This window comes from Solanum lycopersicum, chromosome 12 (assembly GCF_036512215.1).
Source record: "Solanum lycopersicum chromosome 12, SLM_r2.1".
In the NCBI taxonomy this organism is placed as follows: Eukaryota; Viridiplantae; Streptophyta; class Magnoliopsida; order Solanales; family Solanaceae; genus Solanum; species Solanum lycopersicum.
In genome coordinates, this window is record NC_090811.1 from 66,981,636 (window position 1) to 67,003,761 (window position 22,126).

Sequence of the window (22,126 nt, forward strand, 5' to 3'; positions counted from 1 at the left end):
TAAGACAATGGGAAAACAATTCCCTTCCCAAATGATGAATTAACCACCACATAAAAAGTACATAATTGATATTATTCTAGATCACAGAATTGCAATAAAATACACTCTAAAGTTGGAAGATGGCTAATATGAGTAAGTGATTACTAGATAGAACAAAAAAAGCCAAACCATGTCCTATGACTGATGAAATACAAGAAATTAAATCAACAAGACAGAAAATGCAGAACAACTACGCATCAGCAAATCGACGTTTCTCACCAGTTCTTGAACTTGAGGTAAGAAGTGTCTGTGAACCTTATTTCTGCACAACTACGATTACACCGATTAAAATTACAACAATCCTCACTTGGAGTCTTCTTCAGTGAACTAGTCGATGACACGGAGTTCAATTGGTCAGAAAAGAGAGCGTTAATAACTCATTTCCAAGGCATGCTTGAGATTCCTTGCAGGTTATCGTTGGTGCATACTGGACCCCTCTGATTTATGGGGCTGCCTGGTCCACCAGATGATTCACTATAAGTGCCTCGTGATGGTGGGCTATTGGCCCCTGTCAAACCACCACCAACACCAAGATTGGCATTCAACGGAGCAGGTAAAACCTCAAAATGGTTTGATGTTTTTGGCTCTTTCCGACCATCTGCAATGAAGCTACCTACGATAACCTGGAAGAGAAGCCGTTTATTAGTGCCTGCTATATGCTAACAAAATCTGTACCAGGTTTACTCTTTTAACATTTAACATATGCGATAAATGGTAGTGCGAGCACAAGTGCCAAGCCATTGACCTCTGTTATTATTAGTAGGTCCTCATACCTTTGAGTGCGGCTTTCTTCTTCTTCTTCTTCTTCTTTAATTTCTTTATCAGTTAACTTTTTAATATAGTAAACCTCACACACCTCAAAAGGTCAAAGATAACTAATGACAAGATATGATTGTACTTCTTTTTTAAGTCCCCTGCCCCACACCCTTCACAAAAAAGGGATGACGCACACACATCCTTTCGTTCTTTATTCTGAACGATGCATGCTGCATGCTTTCATAAAGCCAGAATTGTCTCATCCAAAGGAAAGAGGTACAGAAGTAATCAGAGTGCCAAAACAAAAACTTAATAATAAACGGATTGCTTGTCTCGTATATATACCAATACCAGCTTCATTATTTACCATTTAACACTAAATCCAGGAAAGGCGGATACTGCTAATTCCAATCTTCCATTTTGGACTTGACAAACAAAATACTCGAGCATTTTCAAGAATCGGATGTAATATGAGAAGGCAAACCTGGACTGGTGATGCGGCTGTTAGAACACCCGCCACACAACCGCCTAAAATCCGTCCATCAGATCCAGCTAATGATACACTTAATCCACCTGTTCTGCTTTGTTGACCACCAATGTCAGACAGCATAAATGAACCAGAGAGAGACAAAATCTCAAACCGTCCCTACAGGAGGAAAAGGTCAAGCACGAAATAATAGACAATACGAAAAGAGCGATGCAGAAGAACAGATTTTTATTTGCAGATCAGTGAGTTCTAGAAGAGACGATCAACTAATTTCAGGCGCAGAATGAAGTTGAAATCAAGAATAAGATTAAAATGCATATGAACTGCATGTGGAGTTTAGAAATAATAGTAAAAAAAAAAACATCTCTCAAGTAGAATGGAAAAATGATAAAAAATTTCCCTCACATCCAAGTGAGATGCCCCTGGAAGTAATATTATGAAGTAAATAAGAGACTAATTAAATTACAACAATAAATTGAGGCTTTAAGAGCAAAGTACATCAATGTGTGGGCTTTAGTGAAAAAAGAGTGCTAATGAATATAAAAATAAATAAAAGTAATGCAGAAATACTACAAAAAGACATCAATTAATTGGATTATTTTTTTTGAAAAACTATAATGAGCTGATGTATGTGAGATGGAATGTGATATGCTAAAACATGTAACATATATTAAGAAGTAAAACCTCATATGTTGCCGTTCCACCGGACGTGGCAGTTTGTTTAAGAGTCACATATGATATTGCACCACTGGCAGATAAGATGCACACAGCCCTTGGACCATTCTGAGAAAACGACATTATTTTATATGCCACATCCTGAAAATCAGATAGTAAAGATTAGATATCTCGAAAACTATCACTGGTGTCCAAGAAAGTACAAGAATCCAAAGGCAACACTGGAATTCCAAGTTTCAACATTAAACACGTGTAGACACTTAGATCCGGGTTTAGAAAAGAATAGCGGTATATTGGTTGGGTGCTAAGAGGAGAAGTTTCAAGGCAATTGGACAAGTAAAAATGGGTGAAAGGGCTTAACCAGCTTCTAACTTCTCCTAATTCAAATTCTCAGATGTCATGACAGTGAAACTGAAATATTGACAGTAAAACTAATACGGAATAGTCGTAATTCGAGACATTAGAATATTTGCTGGCTATTCCCAAGTTTCATAAGAAATAAAATGTTCTTCCAGTCAATTTTTTAAAATCTATTTAGCATTCAAAGGAAATACAAAGGATAAAGAGGTTACCTCTCCTGGTTTCACAGCGATAATATGTGGTGTGAATCCAAATCCTGTTGATCCTGCAATCAGAAAATGACGTTGAGAAGTTCTATTAATGATGCTGAATAAAAAAAAACGCAGGATAATGTGGGATTTTACTATACAGGGCAAGTATAACATGTTCACAACCTCCCACCCACCCGCCAAAAAAGAGGAAAATGGAGGAGAAGGATTGGAAAATCAGCATCTGTCTTGAATATTTGCCAAAAGGTGAAAAGGCGGAAGAAAAAATAAAGAAAAGAAACATATTTAATAAACAATATACAGAATATGATATAAGTACTACTTCCTCTGTAAGATTCTGAAGTCAGTCTATGTAGATTCATTGATCCAAATCCCATCTTTCTTTATTCTCTTATAAACTAAGAAGTTAAATTGGATTAGATTAATTTAATTAAATTTAGATATTTGAAAACTATACAAAAAATACTATAAGTTGTATTCTATCTCAAATATTAATATAATAATAAAAAGCACTCAAGAGTGTGGTCTAGTGGTCAATGAAATGATTGACAGAGAGTCATGACGCTCCAAGTTCGATGAGAAAAACACTAGTTAATTCTTCCCATCTATCCTAGTTTTGATGGATACGGTTACATGGTACATGTTACTGGGAGGTGATAGGTATCTCGTGAAATTAATCGAAGTCCGCGAAAGTTGACTCGAACTCTAAGATCGTAAAGAAAAATAATGAAAAAAGTATATTAAAATGTTGGTCAAAGTGCATACCTCTCTCTTGAGGAAACGTGACAAGTATAAGTGAAAAAAACATATTAAATACTTGTCAAAGTGCATACTGTTCGACTCTCGAGAAAGGAAACGCGACAAGTCTAAGTGAGGGAGAAAGTACTTTTGAAATAAATATTATACTATGACAACTAACTATGCTCAATTCAAGACATTGAAAGCAAAAGCATAAACATTCAATATTCTATATTACACATGAAAAAATGCTTATATATAAATAAGAATTTACCAAGATTGTCCATTTGCTGTTTTTTGCCGGATCCAGGAGGTCTCCCTCTACCTTTCTTCGACGAATTTGGCGAACCTGGTCCTCCAGAATGCATCTGAGCACCAGCAGAATTACCCGGATCTCGGGGCGACAAGCTACCGCCAAGAGAACCACCACCAACCGGCGAAGCAGCCGGATTCAATCCCAATGCCATAGACCCATCCGGACCGTATTTCCTAGGCCTCCCTCTCTTCCGTTTCATCGGCTCCGACGAATTATTGTTCAAGTTCTGCAACATCGATGTCCCAGCTCCGGCAGAACCTTCAGCCGACTGGTACGGTGGCGGGGCAAACACAGCCGTATTTTCATCTCTGTAACCCAAATGCATATTCTGAACCACCGGCGTCGTTGCCGGAACATTCGACGGAGAATTTTGAACTCCGGCAACACTGAAATGATCTCTACTCGTCATTACTCCACTACCTGCCTCAGTTACCGACATTTTTCATCGATTTTTCCCCCCAAATTCACCTGAGAAAGAACACCATAACCAAAAAAAAACATTTTTTTCAGCTCCAATGGCTTCTATAAATCTACAAAATTACTCTTTGTAGCAGAAAAAAAAACGAAATTTACAGATTTCTTAGCTAAAACCCTAGCAAAAGTTCATCAGTATAAACCCTAACCCTAGAAATTCAACTGAAAATCAACAGAACAAAATTTTGCATAATTGATCAAGCTTAATTATAAACCCAGAAAAAAATTCAGAATTTTCCCCAAATTTTTAACAGATCAAGCAAAAAAAAAAAATTAAAAAATTAAATAAAGGTCGAAAAATAGTATCAACACATAAACAATTAAAAAAATAATTATTTTTTTCGAAAAATAAAATAAATCTGAAAATTCAATTGAAAATAAGAAGAAATCTGAATTTTCTTACCGTAAATTGGAAATTGTCAAGATGGAAGAGAAAAAGAAAATATATATTTAGGGTTTAGAGAAGAGAAAAAAAAAAAGAAATAGAAATGACTTTTTTTTTTTTAGAAATAATTTGTGTTTTTTAATTTGAAAATAAAAATACAAAATAAATAAAGGTGAAAAAGGAAAAAGGAAGGTAAGAAAAGGTAAGGCTAAAAATTGTTCTAGTACAATTATAATTAATAATAATTATATATTGCATTTAATTCCAAGACCTTTTTTTTCTCAAATTTATCAATATGAACACGTGACTTCATTTCTTTTCAATTTCTTAAATTTTGTCTAGTCATAAAAAATCTGTATTTTTATTTATTTAGGATAAGACACCTTATGACAAGTGATGTCATTTGATAATAATTTATTTTATTAAAAAAATACTGATAACTATATAAATAAAATATGGAATAAAAATAAGTATAGCTAATATATAATAATATTTTACTAAAATTTGTGAAACAAATAAATTATATGATTGACCTTTAGATAAATATGTTTAATTTATGGGTAATGTAGAAGTGTATTTAAAAAAAAAAAAATTGATAAATATGTTTATATTATATGTGTAATGTGTGTTAATATTTTCGGTGATGGAATAATATATGATAAATCATTTAGACTCATGAAGCTCTTCTTAAATATAATGAAAAGACTTCCAATGTAAAAAATTATAATCGGAAGCGGAGCCAATATATATTTAGGGGTTCATTTGAATTCTCTTTAGCGAAAAATATAGTACTATTTATATATGATCAGTTATTTTTTTTTATGCATATGTAGTAGATATTAAATCTCCTTCGATTATTTCGTGTGTTTACTTCTTGAGATTTTAAATTCCCTATTCAAAAATCCTAGCCTCGCCATTGTCCGTAACAAAGAGATACTAAATCGTATCTTGTACTCCCTGTGTCCCAATTTATGCGACTTACGTTGCTTTTTAGTCAGTCCAAAAATAATGACACAATTCTATATTAAGTAACAATTTAATTATAAAACGTCGATTTTATCCTTAATGAAACGATTTACCACCACACAAATTTCTCATTTTAGACTGCAAGTTTTTTAAAAATTTTCATTTCTTTCTTAAAACTCTGTGCCGAATAAAACTACTTTACGTAAAATAGAAAGGAGGAAATATTTATTTACACATCATAAAAAGTCTCGAGGAAAATCAAAAAAACGTCACAACAAACATAATATTTTCATTGAAAAAATCGTTTCATACCTATTTCTTTTGTTGTCTCTTTTTCATCCAGTGTTCAGTACTCACTATAAACACTGACCAATATAAAACTATTCGCGCTCCAAAATACCACATTAAATAAAAGCAACTTCATACATAAAACTCGAACTCATAATCTCCCGTTATAAAAGGATACCACAACTTTTTAGTGCTCTTTTTCAATAATAACTTTTTTTTTATAAAAAAAAACTAACTGCCAGAGTGGAATTTCCAACTGTATCTATTTGATGAAAATAGCAGAAAACTGGTTGGCTGTGAATTGGATACACCAATATCTCTGCTTCTTCAAAGAAAACAAAAAAAATAAAAACAGAAATGGCGACTCTTTCATCTTCATCTTCATCTTCATCTCCATGTTTGAACCAGTACCAGTATCAAGCTATTCTTCGCTTGCCACGTGTCCCTTTAATTTCCTCTCATCTTCTTAAAGGTTCAATTTTTACTTCTTTATCTTAGTAAATTTTTACATATATCAACTAATTTTATTTTATTTTTCGCTTGTTTAGTTCCCAAGAAAAATCGAAACTCACTTATTTTCTGCTGCAACAACACTGTGCCTGATTCAAGAACAGGGTAATTTTTTTTTATTCGAATTTTACCCAATGTAACAATAAAGTCGCTAAATTTTACTCAATACAACAATAAAGTCAACTATTTTGTTGATAATTGTAGTGTCTGAGTTTGCTTGCGTGCATTATGAAGCATAATTGCTACCACTTTACTCAACGTTGTAGTAAAGTGATATTTGTTTTATAGTCGTGTTGTTCAGGCCAGCTTATCGTCACCTTGATTTTTTTTTAATTTTATAATGGTGTTGTTTATGCTAAGATAATATGCACTTCAATCCCACTAACACAGGTACGGTGTAACTCTATCTGTTAAAGTTGGGGCAGATGAGAAGAAATCACTTAGTGTTTCGCGAGATAAATTTTGTTGATAATACACAAATTGTTTTAAATTTTTTCATTATAGTGATTAGAGGGTAAAAATATGTGACTTTATTGATATAGTGGATAAAACTCAGTAATTTTAATTGACAATATATTTGTGTTTTTAGTGTTATAGACTATGGTAGCTAAAAATTCAGTTAGTTTGATGTGTTAAGGATAAATTTGTGTGTTTGTTGTTATCGTTAGTAAAGTTTTGTGATCATACGACGAAATTATCCTTATCTTTTTTTTTCTTTTTGTGTGTTTTATTTCGTTCGGTTACCATGAACTGTTGTCAATTTTCGATCAGCTAGATCGATTATCAGAGCACATTTGTGAATTTCTTCTTTGTTTACCTCATTTGATTCTAAAACTCGAATATTTGGATAGTGAGCAAGTTAAAGGAGAATGCGTAACCAAGAGAAGAGAGCTCCTGCTACAGGCAGGCTCTGTTGCATTTTCTCTGTCCGCCTTTACATCGATTGCATTGGCAGAGAAGGGTACACGTTGATTAATTTTTCGACTTTGACATGCTCAGTATCCTTCAAAATGTCTACTTGCTAAAAAGAGTGATGTTATTTCAGATGTCCCGGAGGAGTTTCGTGTTTATTCAGATGATGTCAACAAGTTTAAGATCATGATACCTAGTGGTATGGTTTTTACATTCCGTTTTTTTCTTCTTGAGTGGAAGTATCGATAAAACCATGTGCTAAGAGCGCGTATGGATATTATGATTTACAGTAGCTGTGACTGTTAATTCTGTAAGAAAATTGAGAGTTGGTATGTAAAATGTAGTAACAAAAATTGGATCTTTTCTTCTTTTTTTTTTGGATAACCGTAGTGACTTTGGGCAACTTGACTAATTCCGGGGTGTCTACTACCTCCCATCAGTACAGTTATCGAGTAACTCGGTCTACCAAGGCTTGGATAGAAAAGGAAAATCACCTTTCTTGAACAAATATAGGATCTTTTTGGCTTAGATATTGAGACGTAAAACTTTTAAATCCATAGTTCTTGAGAAGAGATCATCTCTGTCAAGGAATAAAAAGATTTGCTCTAACACGACGAGAATGAGAAGAAAATGATGTTAACAGATGAAGAATTACTTGCAGATTGGCAAATAGGCGCGGGAGAAGGTGATGGAGTAAGGTCACTCTTAGCTTTCTATCCTCCAGAAGCTTCTAACTCAAATGGTATTAGTTGGACATTAGTGATGGATCGATTCATTTGAGCTTTATTACATTGTTGTGTATATTAACTCGATCATCATGTTGTTTCAGTCAGCATAGTAATCACAAGCCTTGGTGCTGATTTCACCAAGTTGGAATCTTTCGGGAAAGTTGATGCTTTTGCTGAGAATCTGGTGCGTCTTAATCCATCCCTATTATGAAAGAAACTCTCCGTTCCTTCTTCTTTTTTTTATTTTAATTCACGTTCTTACTTCGGCCCTCAATGATTTTTAACAGGTCAGCGGATTTGATAGAAGCTGGCAAAGGCCTCCGGGAGTGAAAGCAAAACTCATAGATAGCAAAGCTTCTAAAGGTATATAAGACTATCGAAAGTCACTTGCTAAACTTGCCTCGATGCAATGGTTATCTGAGGTTTACATATAAATCGAACAGTGTGTTTATAAAGCCATGAAATGAATGCATACTATTGTACCTACACAATTAGAAAGTGCTTTTATGAAATGATTTTCGACGAGTCAAGAAGAAAAGCTCTCATTCCTAGAATTTAGAACACGTAAATTTAAAATCCTGCATCTGTCTCTGTCATTAAGAAACTAAGTGATTTTATCTCACTGAAGTAGTTGTAACTTTGCTTCAACGCTTAGGAGTTTATACTTGCACATGATGTGAGGACGTTTAATTTTTTAAGCCGTTTAATAATTGTCACTCTTATTAATCAGGGTTGTATTACATCGAGTACACTCTCCAAAATCCCGGTGAAAGTCTCAGACATCTATTTTCAGTGCTTGGGATAGCAAACAATGGGATTTACAACAGACTGTATACTCTCACTGGACAGGTCAGCTAAACGAAGCAAAAATACATGCATTAAACTTACTTGGCTTTTCAATTTTCCATTACGAGAGGATGATGATGAAGAGACGATAGACTGTAAAATTGATTAAGATTTGATTTATCTCGCAGTTTGTAGACGAGGAGGCAGAGAAATATGGTGCCAAAATACAGAAGGTAAGTTTAAGTTCATTTTCTTCTTGTTTTGTGTGTGCTAGTTTTTTGAGTGAAGATATGCATCACAAAAATGTCTATAGTATCTCAAAAGAAAGCCTCCCTCGTGGATTAGGAAGAACTCTCTTTTTCGTTATAAGGAATTGTAAACTTCGACAGCTTTGTAAAAAGATATAGAAGAAAAAAGAAATATGTGCTTATACATATGAGAAACGGGATTGAAGGCGAAAGAGGTGGATTTGCCCCTCTTCCCCTGCACGCGAGATATATATCATATATGAGGCCTAATCCAGTTCTGATTCTTCTTTTCTTTCTAAGCTTGTGAGTAATTTTGAATCCTGGATTCCATAATCCTTTCCCGAACCAAACATGAATCTATGCATTCATTTGTCTCTCACGAGACAGTGTCATCAAGGACACACCTCAAGCTAGAAGAAGCTTTCTGTGATTATATTATACAGTTTCTGTGATATGTTGAAGTAAGTTGCATCACATTTCATATATATTAACTCTGTATATGTATAATTAGAAGTTGTCTTCAGCAGAAATTGTCAAGTTTTTGCAAAATGTTGTGTAGCTTGACGGATATATTTTCACAGTTTACCTATACATACACGTCAATCTCCTTTCTAAGCCTGTTTAGTATCCCGGATTGAGTTAGATCACCATGTTAAGTGATGAAAGACGGAAAAACCTGAGTGCACTGATCTCAACTGTTGAACGTTTTCACGATTTCTTAAGAAAATGTTCATTGTCTATTCCACATGATTGGAATCAATGTCTGAAGTTTCTTGCAATGTGCAGGCTGTTTCTTCTTTCAGATTAATATGATGACATGAACAGAGAGCGCGATATCGCAAATTTTGGCTTGAGCTTCTGGTTTTTCTCGTTTGGTGAATGGTAAACATAATTGAGAGCGCGATATCACAGATTCAAGTTCTGGTTAAGGTATATTATGACGACTCGAGAAAAAACTGGAGTTGTAAGTATGAACTAGCAACTTGATCAATGTTAGAGTTAGTATTTGCATATATCGTTATATACCAAAACTGTATCGATTTTTTGATAAAAATATGACCTTAGTGCAAATAATTTGATGCTCAAGTTTTGATTATATATTTGTACTCTACTCAGGACCTTAAATCGGTTATTTGAGCTTTATTGTCATCTTCCTTTGTGAAGCAATAAATACAATATCGCAAAAGGGCAACTCAGTACACGAAACATCCCGTATTCAGATATAATTGTATAGGCTAACCTACAAAGTGCATTTCTGTTCTTGCTAGTTTTTCTCTTTCTTTTTTGGGTTTCCCATCCACTTGCCCCATTGGAGCTCCGACTAAATCCGAATGGCGTTCAGAGCTTATGTATATTGCAGGGCCTAGGGTAACGCTCCCAACATAACTTTCTCTATACTAGTTTTTTTCTTTCTTTCTCAAGCAAATCTCCCCAACAATCATCTTTCTAATGTTGAGAAGAAACACTAGGCTAGGCTTAACTAAGGAAAAGATTTTGCGAGGTGGATGGGGAGATCTGATGGGAGTTGAGACCCCCCGACAAATCGAACAGTCAAACCAAATGCAAGGAGAAAAACTCCATGCTTGCTACTTACCGATGCTATACGAGTCTTCAACAAAGAAGATGGTGTTACTGATATTTTGATAAACATCTTCCACCACCTTCAGCTTCAGGTATCTTACTACCAAGAGCCTGTTTGGATAAACTTTCAAAACCTGCATAATTTTGTTTGTGTTCAAACACTCGAATGGTGTTTCTGAAAGTATGTATGTGTCTGTCAATAATTTTGAGATTATAATAGAATTGTCAAATGCTAAAAAGACAGATACGTTTCAGTATCAAAACAACATACTACTCCAAGCTATGTTCATCACATATTCATTCGTCTTTGAAAAGCAATCTTAAGTTTCTAATGGGGCAGCTGAAGCCGTAATGCCTCCTTTGCTATATCATCAACAACAAGTAAATAACTATGGCCAAGCATTCACAATGTAGGCCAACTACAAATGCTCCTGCTTTGTCGACTCAGAGATCTTTCTGCGCAAAGGGCATATGAACGTGAAGACACCCATGAAGGGTGACATCACCGTTGGTCCAAAGATGATCAATTCTAGCAGGTAAGGTGACCACCTGAAAAACAAAACCATGTCAGCCAACTTAAGAGTGTTGTGATAAACAAAACGTAACAACGATATAGTTTTCAGAACCATTTTGAGAAATATCAAGTTTTCTGCATGACAGTTTCTCTTTACCTTCTTGAAGGCAGTAACACCCCACAAATTGTCACGTTGGTTTGGCTGACCAGTAATGACCAGGCGACCAGCTGGATCAGATTGAACCCGTACCTATGATTATTTAGAGCTTTGAGATAGTGTAAAAAGACGAAAACAAAATTGAATGCACTTGATGGAAACAAGTGGCATGATTGGTATTATACCTCCTCCCGTAAAAGCCCAGGCACCAGCGCATAGACCTCAAATGAATCATTCTGTTTGCATAAAATCATTACAAATCACATGAGAGAAATAAAATGCATATATAATCTAGAGGTTCTTAATTCTTTTACTTCTGAAAGGAACTTACTGTTTCACGAACATTGATTTTCACCCAATCAGCGGGGGGTCCAACATCAACAACTTGGACATCCAACCTGACAGATGGAAAGCAATTTATCTTTAGATCAGAAACGGAGGAACCAAAAACAGAGAAATACTACTGAAGTTCCTAGTACAATTTTTCTTTTGGGTGATAAAACTGTCGGTATACGAGATAAATGAAGTGCCACTAGCATTTGTAATGAAACATTCTAGATTTCATCAAAATAACTTAAGGTTGACTTGAGAGATAAAAACGTTAGAAGAAAGGATCAAGATAAAGTACGACTTACGGCTTAAAAGTTTCTGTTTCTGCAGCTTTCGTTTGCTGATCCGCTTCTTTTTTTCCCTGGTGCTTAAGAGAGCCTGAATACAACAAGAAGTTCTGCTGCAGTCAGTACTCCTCTTTGATAAGAGTATGAATTCAGCAAAAACTTAAGTTCTCGAATGATGATCCTTATATAGTTACAGTGTTAACTAACAAACACGAAAGGCCAAAGTTTTGGAATTGCCAGACTTTATATTGGGAGAAATCTTACCACTAGTTTTTCGACTCTTTGCACGCTTTGGTGTATTGTAGGCACTCCCATCCTAAAAAGATGAAAAACACCAAAATTACTTGTACATGGCAATAGACAAGATCAAACTTAATAAAATCAACGCCCAAAGACCTCACCATACCTTTACAATTGGCTCAGCAACCTCACCATAATCAAGAAGGTGTTGCTCCTGCCAGCCTAGCCTACAACGAGCAGCGGAATCTCTTACTGGCCTTCCTGATGCAGAAATTTGGTAACCACTTCCCTGCAGAATTACTTCAAATAGTTCATATTTGTTTTTATATATATATACATATATATATATATATAGTACAAGGCTACATTAGTTGATTCGACGTTTGGATGAAGTAAAGACCATAGTCGAAATACTTAGGGTAATAGGCTTCCCCATATATCAATTCAAAAGGTGTACAACATACACACATAACAACAAAGTAAACACAGTGTTACCTCTCCAATTTGTGTCATATGCCTTTCGTATGAGTTCTCATTGTCAACAGAGTTCTCATTGTCAACAGGAGAAGGAGCAATAGGAAGTTGAAGCTCTCCAATTTGTGTCATATGCCTTTCGTATTGGAGAAGTAACTAACATATAGAGAGAGAGAACTTTTTAGAACAAATCTATTCAAAAGCACTATATAATCAGGGACCTCATAGGTGCACCAATAAAAAAGGCTAATCCTTCAAATACTCTCTCCTTCTCCTTCCATATAACATCACAAATCACCTAACTAACAAGGCGACATAATTCAGGTTCCAGAAACTCACCTAATAGCAAATATTAGCAGCATGGTGGACAGTAGTCAAAATATGCTAATAACTATTAAGGGAAGAGAACTTCAGATTATTACCTTCTCATAAAAGCCGCGGAATGTCCAAGAAACAGAAGTGCAAGTCCTGAGAAAATAGATTATCAAAGCCCCCAAAAAAGCATTTAAAGGAAGTCGTATAATAGTAGATAGAAAGTATTGGTATTAATTGTCTTACATATTCAGTAAATTCTTATCTTATTTGAGCATCAAAAAATATCTTTCTCATTACAACCCCGTTCTCTATTCTAAGTTACTCATCTAATGGGAGACATCAGAGGTCGACACTCATTTCACATTGAGCAAATCTAGCATAAGGAAGCATCCCGTCAGTATCTCATAGAGTCCATGCGTGCTTAACTCCATAAAGAAAGAAGCAACATTCCTTGGGTATGTTGTTGTTTTTTGTTAATGTGGTGTATGTTTCTTAGCACTTATAGCCTAAGTTGCTCGGACTCAATGCGGATATCTGATTCAGGTGTGGATCTAGATGTTGGATCCTTCATGATAAGATTCGGGATATGAATCTATGTAGGGATAGGGGTTCGCGGATTCGCCTAAGAATAATTAAAATATATAAAAGAAGAGTTAAAAAACCTAAATTATGAGATATTACGGGAGAACTTGAAGAGAATCTGGAAGAAGATTAACTAAAAATGAGTGATATAGAAATTTCAAGATAAAAGGTACTTCATTTTCTTCAATTTCACCTTCGCTTTCGTATTGATTACAGACAATCATTAAAACTGTCCACACTTACCCCATCGATTTTGGTCAAAGCACCTAAAATCAGTTGACCAAATTGGACACGGATCCCACACCCATGTCAAGTCGACACGGGTGTGGCACCAAAAATGAAGAGTCCGAGCAACTTAGTTTATAGCTTGATGTTGGAATATGTATTGTTATTTTTGCAAAAGCACTTCATATTTTCTTCAGATTTTCAATTTTAGTAGTTTTAATACTCTCTGCGCTATAAAAAGAATTCCTCTTTCCAAAGTTACCTAGTTCAAAAGAAAGAATGTCTCTTCCCTTTTTCGGCAATTAATTTCAACGTGTCACAACTCACATGACATGTTCAAGACAACAAGATTAAGGACATTTTGGTACATCCACTCATATTGGTTTATCTAAACTCAAATCTAAAATGACCATCAACCTAAAATTCTTATTTGAACTTTTTATTGTCATTACTAAACGAAAATAACTACTCAATCTCGACAATTGCTTATTCATATGCTATTATGAGTTCAAGACAGGCCGCTATGGTGAAATTTGTACACACTGCTCTTAAAACCGTAGCATGGGGGGGACGTCTAATCCTTTTGCCGCCGCAAGGCAGTAGTGCTAATGCATTTCGGCTCGAGTCCGAGTGGCAGCATAGTATCTTCTAAGAAGGATAAATAGATCTTATAATGAATTCAATTCCCGATTTCTATTTAAAATTATGTAATTAAGGGACTCTTCTATTTAAAGTTTTTTTTAACGATATTTTCAACTTTGAGCATATACTAACTAACATTTCCTTTGCGATCATTTCAAGTGAAATTGTTAGAAAGTCCCGCATCGGAAGAGGAATGAGAAATTAGACTCCTTATGTGGACTTGGACAAACCTGTCCTCATGAGCTAGCTATTGAGGTTGTGGTAGACTCGACTGTCATATCTTTATATAGTATTAGAGTTAGGCGTACAGAGGAATGTTAAGAAATCCTACATCGGAAGATGGATGGGAAATTGGGCTTTTTATATGGAAATAGACAAACATCAGCTGCTGAGCTGAAGTTGAGTTGCGTCCAGGTGCCATATCAGTACATAATTACCATTCATTTGATAACCTTTTTAGTCGATGAAATCGTAAAACTATACGATTGATCATAAAAAGGCTATAAAGATTATGTTACTCGTTGGATTTCTTTGAGACATTTTCCACTAAGCGATTTATATGAATCATTAATTTTCCTTTCATGGAGTTCCTCCCTAATTCGTATAATTCTCTATTTCGAAAAAATTGTTATAATTTTAAGTAAAATAACTAGTCCATGTGCTAATTTGATCCAAGGCTACAAGATTCAAAAAAAATCATTTACTTTCTTAAACTCAATGTGATGTCAAAACAACACAAACATTTGAAACAACGGGAGTAGTTCATGAACAATTGTTCTTCTACCACCTTCTGATATATTGTTCTAGCAACCAAGCAACTTATTCCTTTCACATGTACCCGAAATATATCGTAATTCAAAATCTTGGCACATCATCAGCAAAACAATGTCAACATCTCCCTTACATGGTATATATTAGGGAAGTTGATGTTTGACGAGAAAAGGAGAAATATTTATATCAAGTTGCCAGAAAAAAAGAAATAATCAGGCCCAACTAAATGCTCACTTGGGGGGATTAAAGGACTCTCCCACTTGACGCCATAATTTTTTTCCAGTTACCTACAGAGACAAAGTAGCTTGATAGTAAACCATCAAAAGTACGTGGGAATAACATAAAATTAATCTCACAGACTCATAGCATATTGTAACAGAAGAAAATACACAACCACTGCTTGAATTTTCTTAATTACGGAGCTACCCTCTCTAACAACTCGAGGTTCACACTGTGATATTTTGCAAGAGAAACATAGCCCTCCAAAGATGCTTAGCACACGGTTGTGTGAACAAGATCATGGTTAATCCATAAATAATTCCTTGACTTATTGCACTCGATTGTTGATCCACTGCTTCTGATTAGCTGAGGACAATTTGGGAAAGTGACTAATATCCTTTGCAGTTCTTGATTCAATTAAAAAAGTAAAATACAAGTGCAGAATAAAAGGCTTACCTGATCATAGCCACCTAGTTTGATCACAGATCTCCATAACCTAGCATGAAGAACATGACAAGATATAATATGTAGCAAGAACAAAATCAAAATAAAAAGGCTCAACGATAAAAATATGATACACTTACTTTAGGCAATTAAGCCGATGACCATAAAACCTAGGTAGTTTGAGTTCTACCGCCTTCTCCTGGTAAAAGGTGCCTAGTTTTTCTATAAATACAGCTTGATCCTCAAAAGAGCCTTCATCATCATCACCTATAAATGCAGAAGAATCCTTAACTTCAATTGTCACTTTGGGAAACTGGTCCGACCTAGCATCACCATCAGTGGTAAGAGTTGCAGCGTTTGTCTTCATCTGAGGCTCCTCTGATCTATCAACCATCATCTCTACATTATTCTTATCCATTCTGACAACTAGTCACAAGAAACATGTCATATGTATCAAATTTCGGCAAGAAACCCAAACGTAAAAGGAAAGGGAAATAATAACTTCCAAAAAAATTAATATGCATTACTTATTCCACTAGTTAGTTATATGATTCTCTACAAATTTCATACATTTATTTCAAATTCAATTTTTTTACAAGAAAAGAAACTTCATATATAATTCATTCTATAACTTCATTTCAAAATTCAAGTTGTTTTCACTTTTTATCACTCAAAAACAACTCCAATTATTCACAACCAAACACAACTCTAATTGAATTTGAGTTTTTGCGAGTGATTTGGAGTGAAAAAAGCTTTTTTTTAAAAAAAATATTCTCTCCATTTTCATGGTCAAACTCCCTTGTAGCAAAATAATGCATTTCTCTACAAAAGCACACACAAAAAAAACCCTAACCCTAGTTTCATCAAAATAGAACTGAGGATACAAAAACAAACAGAAAAAAAATCTTGTTTTACATCCCCGCTTGTTAACTCTAAACAAAATGAAGACTAAAAAACGTCCTCCTACCGTTCAATTCACCGGAAAAAAATACCAAAACTAAATCCACATCTCAAATGTGTTTTGTTTTATCATTTTTTTTCAAAATCAGAGTAGCTTTAAACACATAAACAAGTAATGCTAGTGAATGAAAAAACTTACTTGAATCTATTAAATTCGACAACAGGTTGGAATCAGCAATCGAAAACAGAGGTTGATGAGCAAAGCAACTTAACAAAGAAGGAAGCAATCGTGAGTTTAACACTCCAATGGAGGCTTTTGGTTCTTCAAATATTTTTGGTACTAAGTAATGGAGAGTGTGAGTAGGATAGAGTTAATTCTTTTGTTCTTGTGTGAAACTTATTGAAAAAATGACTAAAATGGTACTTAATTTACTAGTAATGTTTTATTTTGGTCTTTTTGATATATTTAAGGAATAATTACAATTATATATAATAAATTTTAGTTTGCAATAAATATAGACATAAAATTAATAAATCATTGACAGTACACTGACTATATATACATTAATATGGATTAGTTTGTTAAAAGTCACATATAGTATATAATGAGTACTGATTATTTAATATAGTGTATCTCTACGTGACGATATACTCAAAAAAACTAAATATAGTTTAATTATATATGAAGTATACATTGACTATTAAATCTCGATCAGCTTGAAACACTTCTAAATAATATCAAAATTTAAATATGAATTTATCTTGATGTTTTGAGTCTTTTGATATATAATTCACTCGAAACTATTCATGTTTGCGGTACACCAATTTTAAAACAAAAAGAAGAAGAAGAAGAAGAAGAATGAAACGACATAGAAAGAAAAAGGACGATGCAGAAGAAAAAGGAGGAGGAGTAGGGATGGTAATTGGCGGGCTGGGTTGAGCTTAACTCGCAAATTTTTTAATTCACTCCTCCCCATCCCGCATAACAACTTTTTATTAATTGTCAATTCGCTCCACCCCATCCCGCATAGACCCACGCCGCATGAATTAACCCCACATAATTATTTTTTTTTAAAAAAATTCTTCTAGTTAAGTTTGATACAAAAATAAAATTCATAAAAATAAATTTATTTTTTATTATATTGTATTAATTTAATAGAATAATGACTTAAAATTATATTTTCAGAGGTCAATGAAAAGCATCTAAGAAATAATATTATTTTTTACTAAACCATTTTCATATACTATCTTGAATATCAACCATATATTTATATAGGGGTCTGAAAATATATTATCTAATTATCTTATCGAAATGAATAATTTTTTTTCATTAGCGGCCAAGTCGTAACCAGAGAAAAATATTATCTTAGAGCGATTATTAATTAATCGAGGATTAACTTAGTGAGGTTTCCTCGTATATAGTTTGTTAAAAGTCATATATACTATATAATGCGTATTGACTATATGATATAGTGTATCCATATGTGAGCTACACATATAGTACACTCAAAAAATTAAAAATATAAGGCATAAGTACCTTCTAAACTATGATCGAAATCTCAGAAACACACCTAAACTTAACTTAGATCCTATTACCCCCATTAACTCATTTATTCGTAATTTTGTGCACCTTTTGTGTTGATGTGGCGTCTTCAACAACCCAAGTTGGTTGTGTTCGTACATATTCGCCCGCCATGTATGTAAATTTTGTTTTTTTTTTAAAATAATTAAAATTATTTTTAGAATTTTTTTTTATAAAAACTTAATTTTTTTTAAAAAATAAATCTTATTTTTTATCTTGTATTAAATTAAGTTAATACACATTTTTTACCTTATATTGAAACTATTTTTTTTGTACTTACATTCATTATTTTTTCTCTTTTATTTTTCTATTGAGATTATTTTCTTTGTCTTTTGTTTTGATTTGATTTCAACTGTCTTGTATTTAAAATAAGTTAATTTTGTATGAATTTCAAAATAAGTAAAGATATCAAAACAAACACAAAAGTATTAAAAACATTAAAATTAAAGGACACTTTTAAATTGTTTTATTTTAAAATACGCATAATTTTAAAAATAACTAAAATTGAAAAGATAATAAATTAACTTTAATAAAATTAAAGTGAAAAGAAATAAAAATAAATATTTTACAAAGAAATAAATTAAAATAATTATATATAAGTTTTATTATCAATAAATATGTGTACAAACTAATTATAAAGTTACCAATAAAAAATAGCATGTTCCAATTTGTCGATTTATCACTTGCCTTCAAGAGAGTGTGCAGACTCTCTATGACATGTCAACATTTGTGGTGCATTTATTCCATTTTAAATTAGTTTAGAGGGTAATAGGACTATAGCTAAGTTTGGGTGTGTATCTGAAACTTCGGTCATAGTCTAGGGGGTACTTATGTATTTTCCCAAAAATTAAATACAGCTTAACTATACATGAAGTATATATTGACTATATATGAAGTATACATTGACTAATCAATCTCGATCAACTCAAAACCGCCTCTAAATAGTCTCAAATGTTAGATATGAAATCATCTCGATGTTTCTAATTTTTAATATATAATTCGCTCGAAACAATTCATGTTTGTTGTGCGTCAAATTTTAAAGAAAAACGAAAAAGTAACTAAGAAGATGCATGAGAAAAAGAAAGATGAGGAATTAGTTTATTATAAATATAGTCATAATTAAAAAGATTATTAAAAGTATACATTGCCTATTATATGCTAATAGTTTGTTAAAAGTCATATAATATATATAATGAGTACTGACTATTTAATATAGCGCACCTATACAAGACGAAATACTAAAAAAACTAATTATCGTTTAATTATATATAAAGTATACACTCACTATACATGAAGTATACCTTAACTATTCAATCTCGATAAGCTCGACATCACCTCCAAATAGTACCGAAATTTAGATATGAAATTCTCTCAACATTTTGAGCTTTTGATATATAATTCACTCGAAACGATTAAAAGTTTGCGGTACATCAAATTTTAAAGAAAAAGGAAAGACGAGTGGAAGAAAAACAAATACAAGAAGCCTTAATGATACCATGTCAATATACATTTACTCTTATAGTAACAGTGACTAATGAGTAATTTCCGAACAAAAAATCTTAATGATACCACATCAATATATATATATATATATATATATATATATATATATATCAGTAAACGACTTCTCCGTCACTTGTTCTTATTCTTAAACCCTTCGTGCCCCATAACTGTCATAGTTAGGTATCAAAGTTCTCCCTCTTAATGATAATTACTTTCCTGGGGCGGTTGTGCAAGACGAATGCAAGCTGTAGGATATTAATTGATAAAGTCAAAATCTTTCTCTAGCTCTAGACTAGCTATTCCACATTGCCCTTTCGAGTCTTATTCCAGATCTTTATTGAATCTGAAGTTAAGTACTTTCACAATATGAATTACCGAATCTATAGGCTATGTCAATAGTCATCGCCTTGTCTGACTTCCGTCTTCCATTAGCATTGCCTACTCGTAAGACATATTATACAAAGTAACCAGATCCCCTCACTCGAGTTCTTTGCATTGAGCTCGCTTGGTTCGTCTGTTCATCTACTCACATTTTAATACATAGTAGGGCCCCAGAACGCTAAAAGGTGGGGGAACAAGAGTTGTCACGATAGAAAAGAGAAAAAAAGAAATGACTATAAGGAACCAACGACTCTCCCTTCTTAAACAACCTATATCCTCAACACTTAATCGACATTTGATAGATTATCCAACCCCGAGCAATCTTAGTTATTTGTGGGGGTTCGGTTACTCTTATAGTAACAGTGACTAATGAGTGATTTCCGAACAAAAAATCTTAATGATACCACATCAATATATATATATATATATATATATATATATATATATATATATATATATATATATATATATATATGTTGTGCGGAATTTGAGATAATACGAGAAAATATAAACGCGAAAAATAAGACAACAGATTTACGTGGTTCACCAACAAATTGGCTACGTCCACGGGAAGAGAGGGAGCAGTTTTATTATGGAGAGGCAAAAACAGAATTACAGAATAGGGTTTCCCATAGCGTCTATATATAGTGCTAAGCTACGCCCTAACAGGCTTGGGCCCAACATACAGAATCAACAGAAAATTAAGGGCCCAATACAACAACATTGTATACCGTCGGCCCGGGGGCGTCTCCGCCCCCCCGGACCCCCAGGCCAGGGGGCGCGTCGCCCCCCTGGACCCCCCGACTCGCTGACCGGGCAGCGAGACCCCCGTCCTTTCTGTTTGTAGCGGGTCCGATTCAAGGCATTCAACAAATCGAGAAAATATAAACGCGAAAAACAAGACAACAGATTTACGTGGTTCACCAATAAATTGGCTACGTCCACGGGAAGAGAGGGAGCAGTTTTATTATGGAGAGGCAAAAGCAGAATTACGGAATAGGGTTTGCCATAGCGTCTATATATAGTGCTAAGCTACGCCCTAACAGGCTTGGGCCCAAAATACAGAATTGACAGATAATTAAGGGCCCAATTCAAGGCATTCAACAAATCTCCACCTTGACTTGAATTCTCCAAACAGATTCTTCAGACGCACTATGATAGTGCCAGGCCTCCCCCTCTTCCTCAGAATTGCCCCGCAGGGCAATTAACAGCTTCTGATGTTGAGCAAGTCCAAACAATGTTGAAACTTGCTCTGTGGAACCGGCTTTGTGAACATATCAGCAGGATTATCAGCAGTTCCTACTTTCTTCACCTTGATTCTCTTCTCACTTCTCAGAAAATGATACCTCACGTCAATATGCTTGGTTCTCTCATGATGGACTTGATCCTTGGCTAGACAAATTGCGCTCAAACTGTCACAATACACCGTAGCCTGATCATGATGCAGACCAAGATCACTAACCAGCCCTTTCAACCAAATCCCTTCTTTTGCAGCCTCTGTCAAGGCCATGTACTCCGCTTCCGTAGTAGACAAAGTCACTGTAGGTTGCAAAGTTGCCTTCCAACTGACGACAGATCCTCCAAGGGTAAACACATAGCCAGTCATCGATCTTCTTGTGTCAACATCTCCAGCATAGTCTGAATCAGAATAGCCAGTAACCAAGCACTGAGTATCACCTCCATAAATGAGACCAACGTCAGATGTACCTCTAAGGTACCGGAAAATTCTCTTCACAGCCTGCCAATGTTCTCTCCCTGGTTGTCCCATGAATCTGCTCACTACACTGACTGCATGTGCTAAATCTGGCCTTGTACAGACCATAGCATACATCAAACTTCCTACGGCACTGGCATAAGGGACTCGTGACATATACTCCTTCTCTTCTTCTGACTGTGGAGCGAACATGGCAGTGAGATGGATATTGGCAGCACTGGGGGTATCAATGGGCTTAGATGAAGACATGCCAAACCTCGCCAAGACCTTCTGAATGTAGCTTCTCTGTGACAAGAAAAGTTTCCTTCTCTCTCTGTCTCTAATGATCTCCATCCCTAAAATCTTCCGAGCGGCTCCCAGATCCTTCATCTCAAACTCAGCACTAAGT

At 34.4% G+C, this 22,126-nt stretch overlaps 3 protein-coding genes across 3 annotated transcripts; 1 reads left to right on the forward strand and 2 right to left on the reverse strand.

The window, feature by feature from the left end:
• Nucleotides 1-51: 51 nt before the first annotated feature.
• On the reverse strand, nucleotides 52-4,683 carry LOC101247708 (AT-hook motif nuclear-localized protein 10). The gene is made up of 6 exons (XM_004253068.4): nucleotides 4,458-4,683; nucleotides 3,539-4,048; nucleotides 2,530-2,582; nucleotides 1,967-2,098; nucleotides 1,280-1,441; nucleotides 52-662 (listed from the first exon to the last, which is right to left on the reverse strand). Exons 2-6 carry the CDS (start codon nucleotides 4,017-4,019, stop codon nucleotides 417-419), a joined length of 1,074 nt encoding a protein of 357 aa, XP_004253116.1. The 5' UTR covers nucleotides 4,020-4,048; nucleotides 4,458-4,683; the 3' UTR covers nucleotides 52-416.
• Nucleotides 4,684-5,958: 1,275 nt separating this feature from the next.
• Nucleotides 5,959-9,973, forward strand: LOC101247415 (psbP domain-containing protein 3, chloroplastic). Its single transcript, XM_004253067.5, has 10 exons — nucleotides 5,959-6,165; nucleotides 6,242-6,308; nucleotides 7,055-7,164; nucleotides 7,249-7,314; nucleotides 7,777-7,857; nucleotides 7,945-8,027; nucleotides 8,131-8,206; nucleotides 8,574-8,692; nucleotides 8,818-8,862; nucleotides 9,664-9,973. The coding sequence occupies exons 1-10, from the start codon at nucleotides 6,051-6,053 to the stop codon at nucleotides 9,688-9,690; spliced, it is 789 nt and encodes a 262-aa protein (XP_004253115.2). The 5' UTR covers nucleotides 5,959-6,050; the 3' UTR covers nucleotides 9,691-9,973.
• A 734-nt stretch (nucleotides 9,974-10,707) lies between these two features.
• Nucleotides 10,708-13,424, reverse strand: LOC101247508 (AT-rich interactive domain-containing protein 5-like). Its single transcript, XM_026028786.2, has 10 exons — nucleotides 13,019-13,424; nucleotides 12,883-12,928; nucleotides 12,482-12,616; nucleotides 12,153-12,275; nucleotides 12,011-12,062; nucleotides 11,765-11,837; nucleotides 11,461-11,527; nucleotides 11,315-11,365; nucleotides 11,130-11,222; nucleotides 10,708-11,007 (listed from the first exon to the last, which is right to left on the reverse strand). Coding segments are annotated over exons 1-10 (747 nt in total). The 5' UTR covers nucleotides 13,021-13,424; the 3' UTR covers nucleotides 10,708-10,902.
• Nucleotides 13,425-22,126: the final 8,702 nt, after the last annotated feature.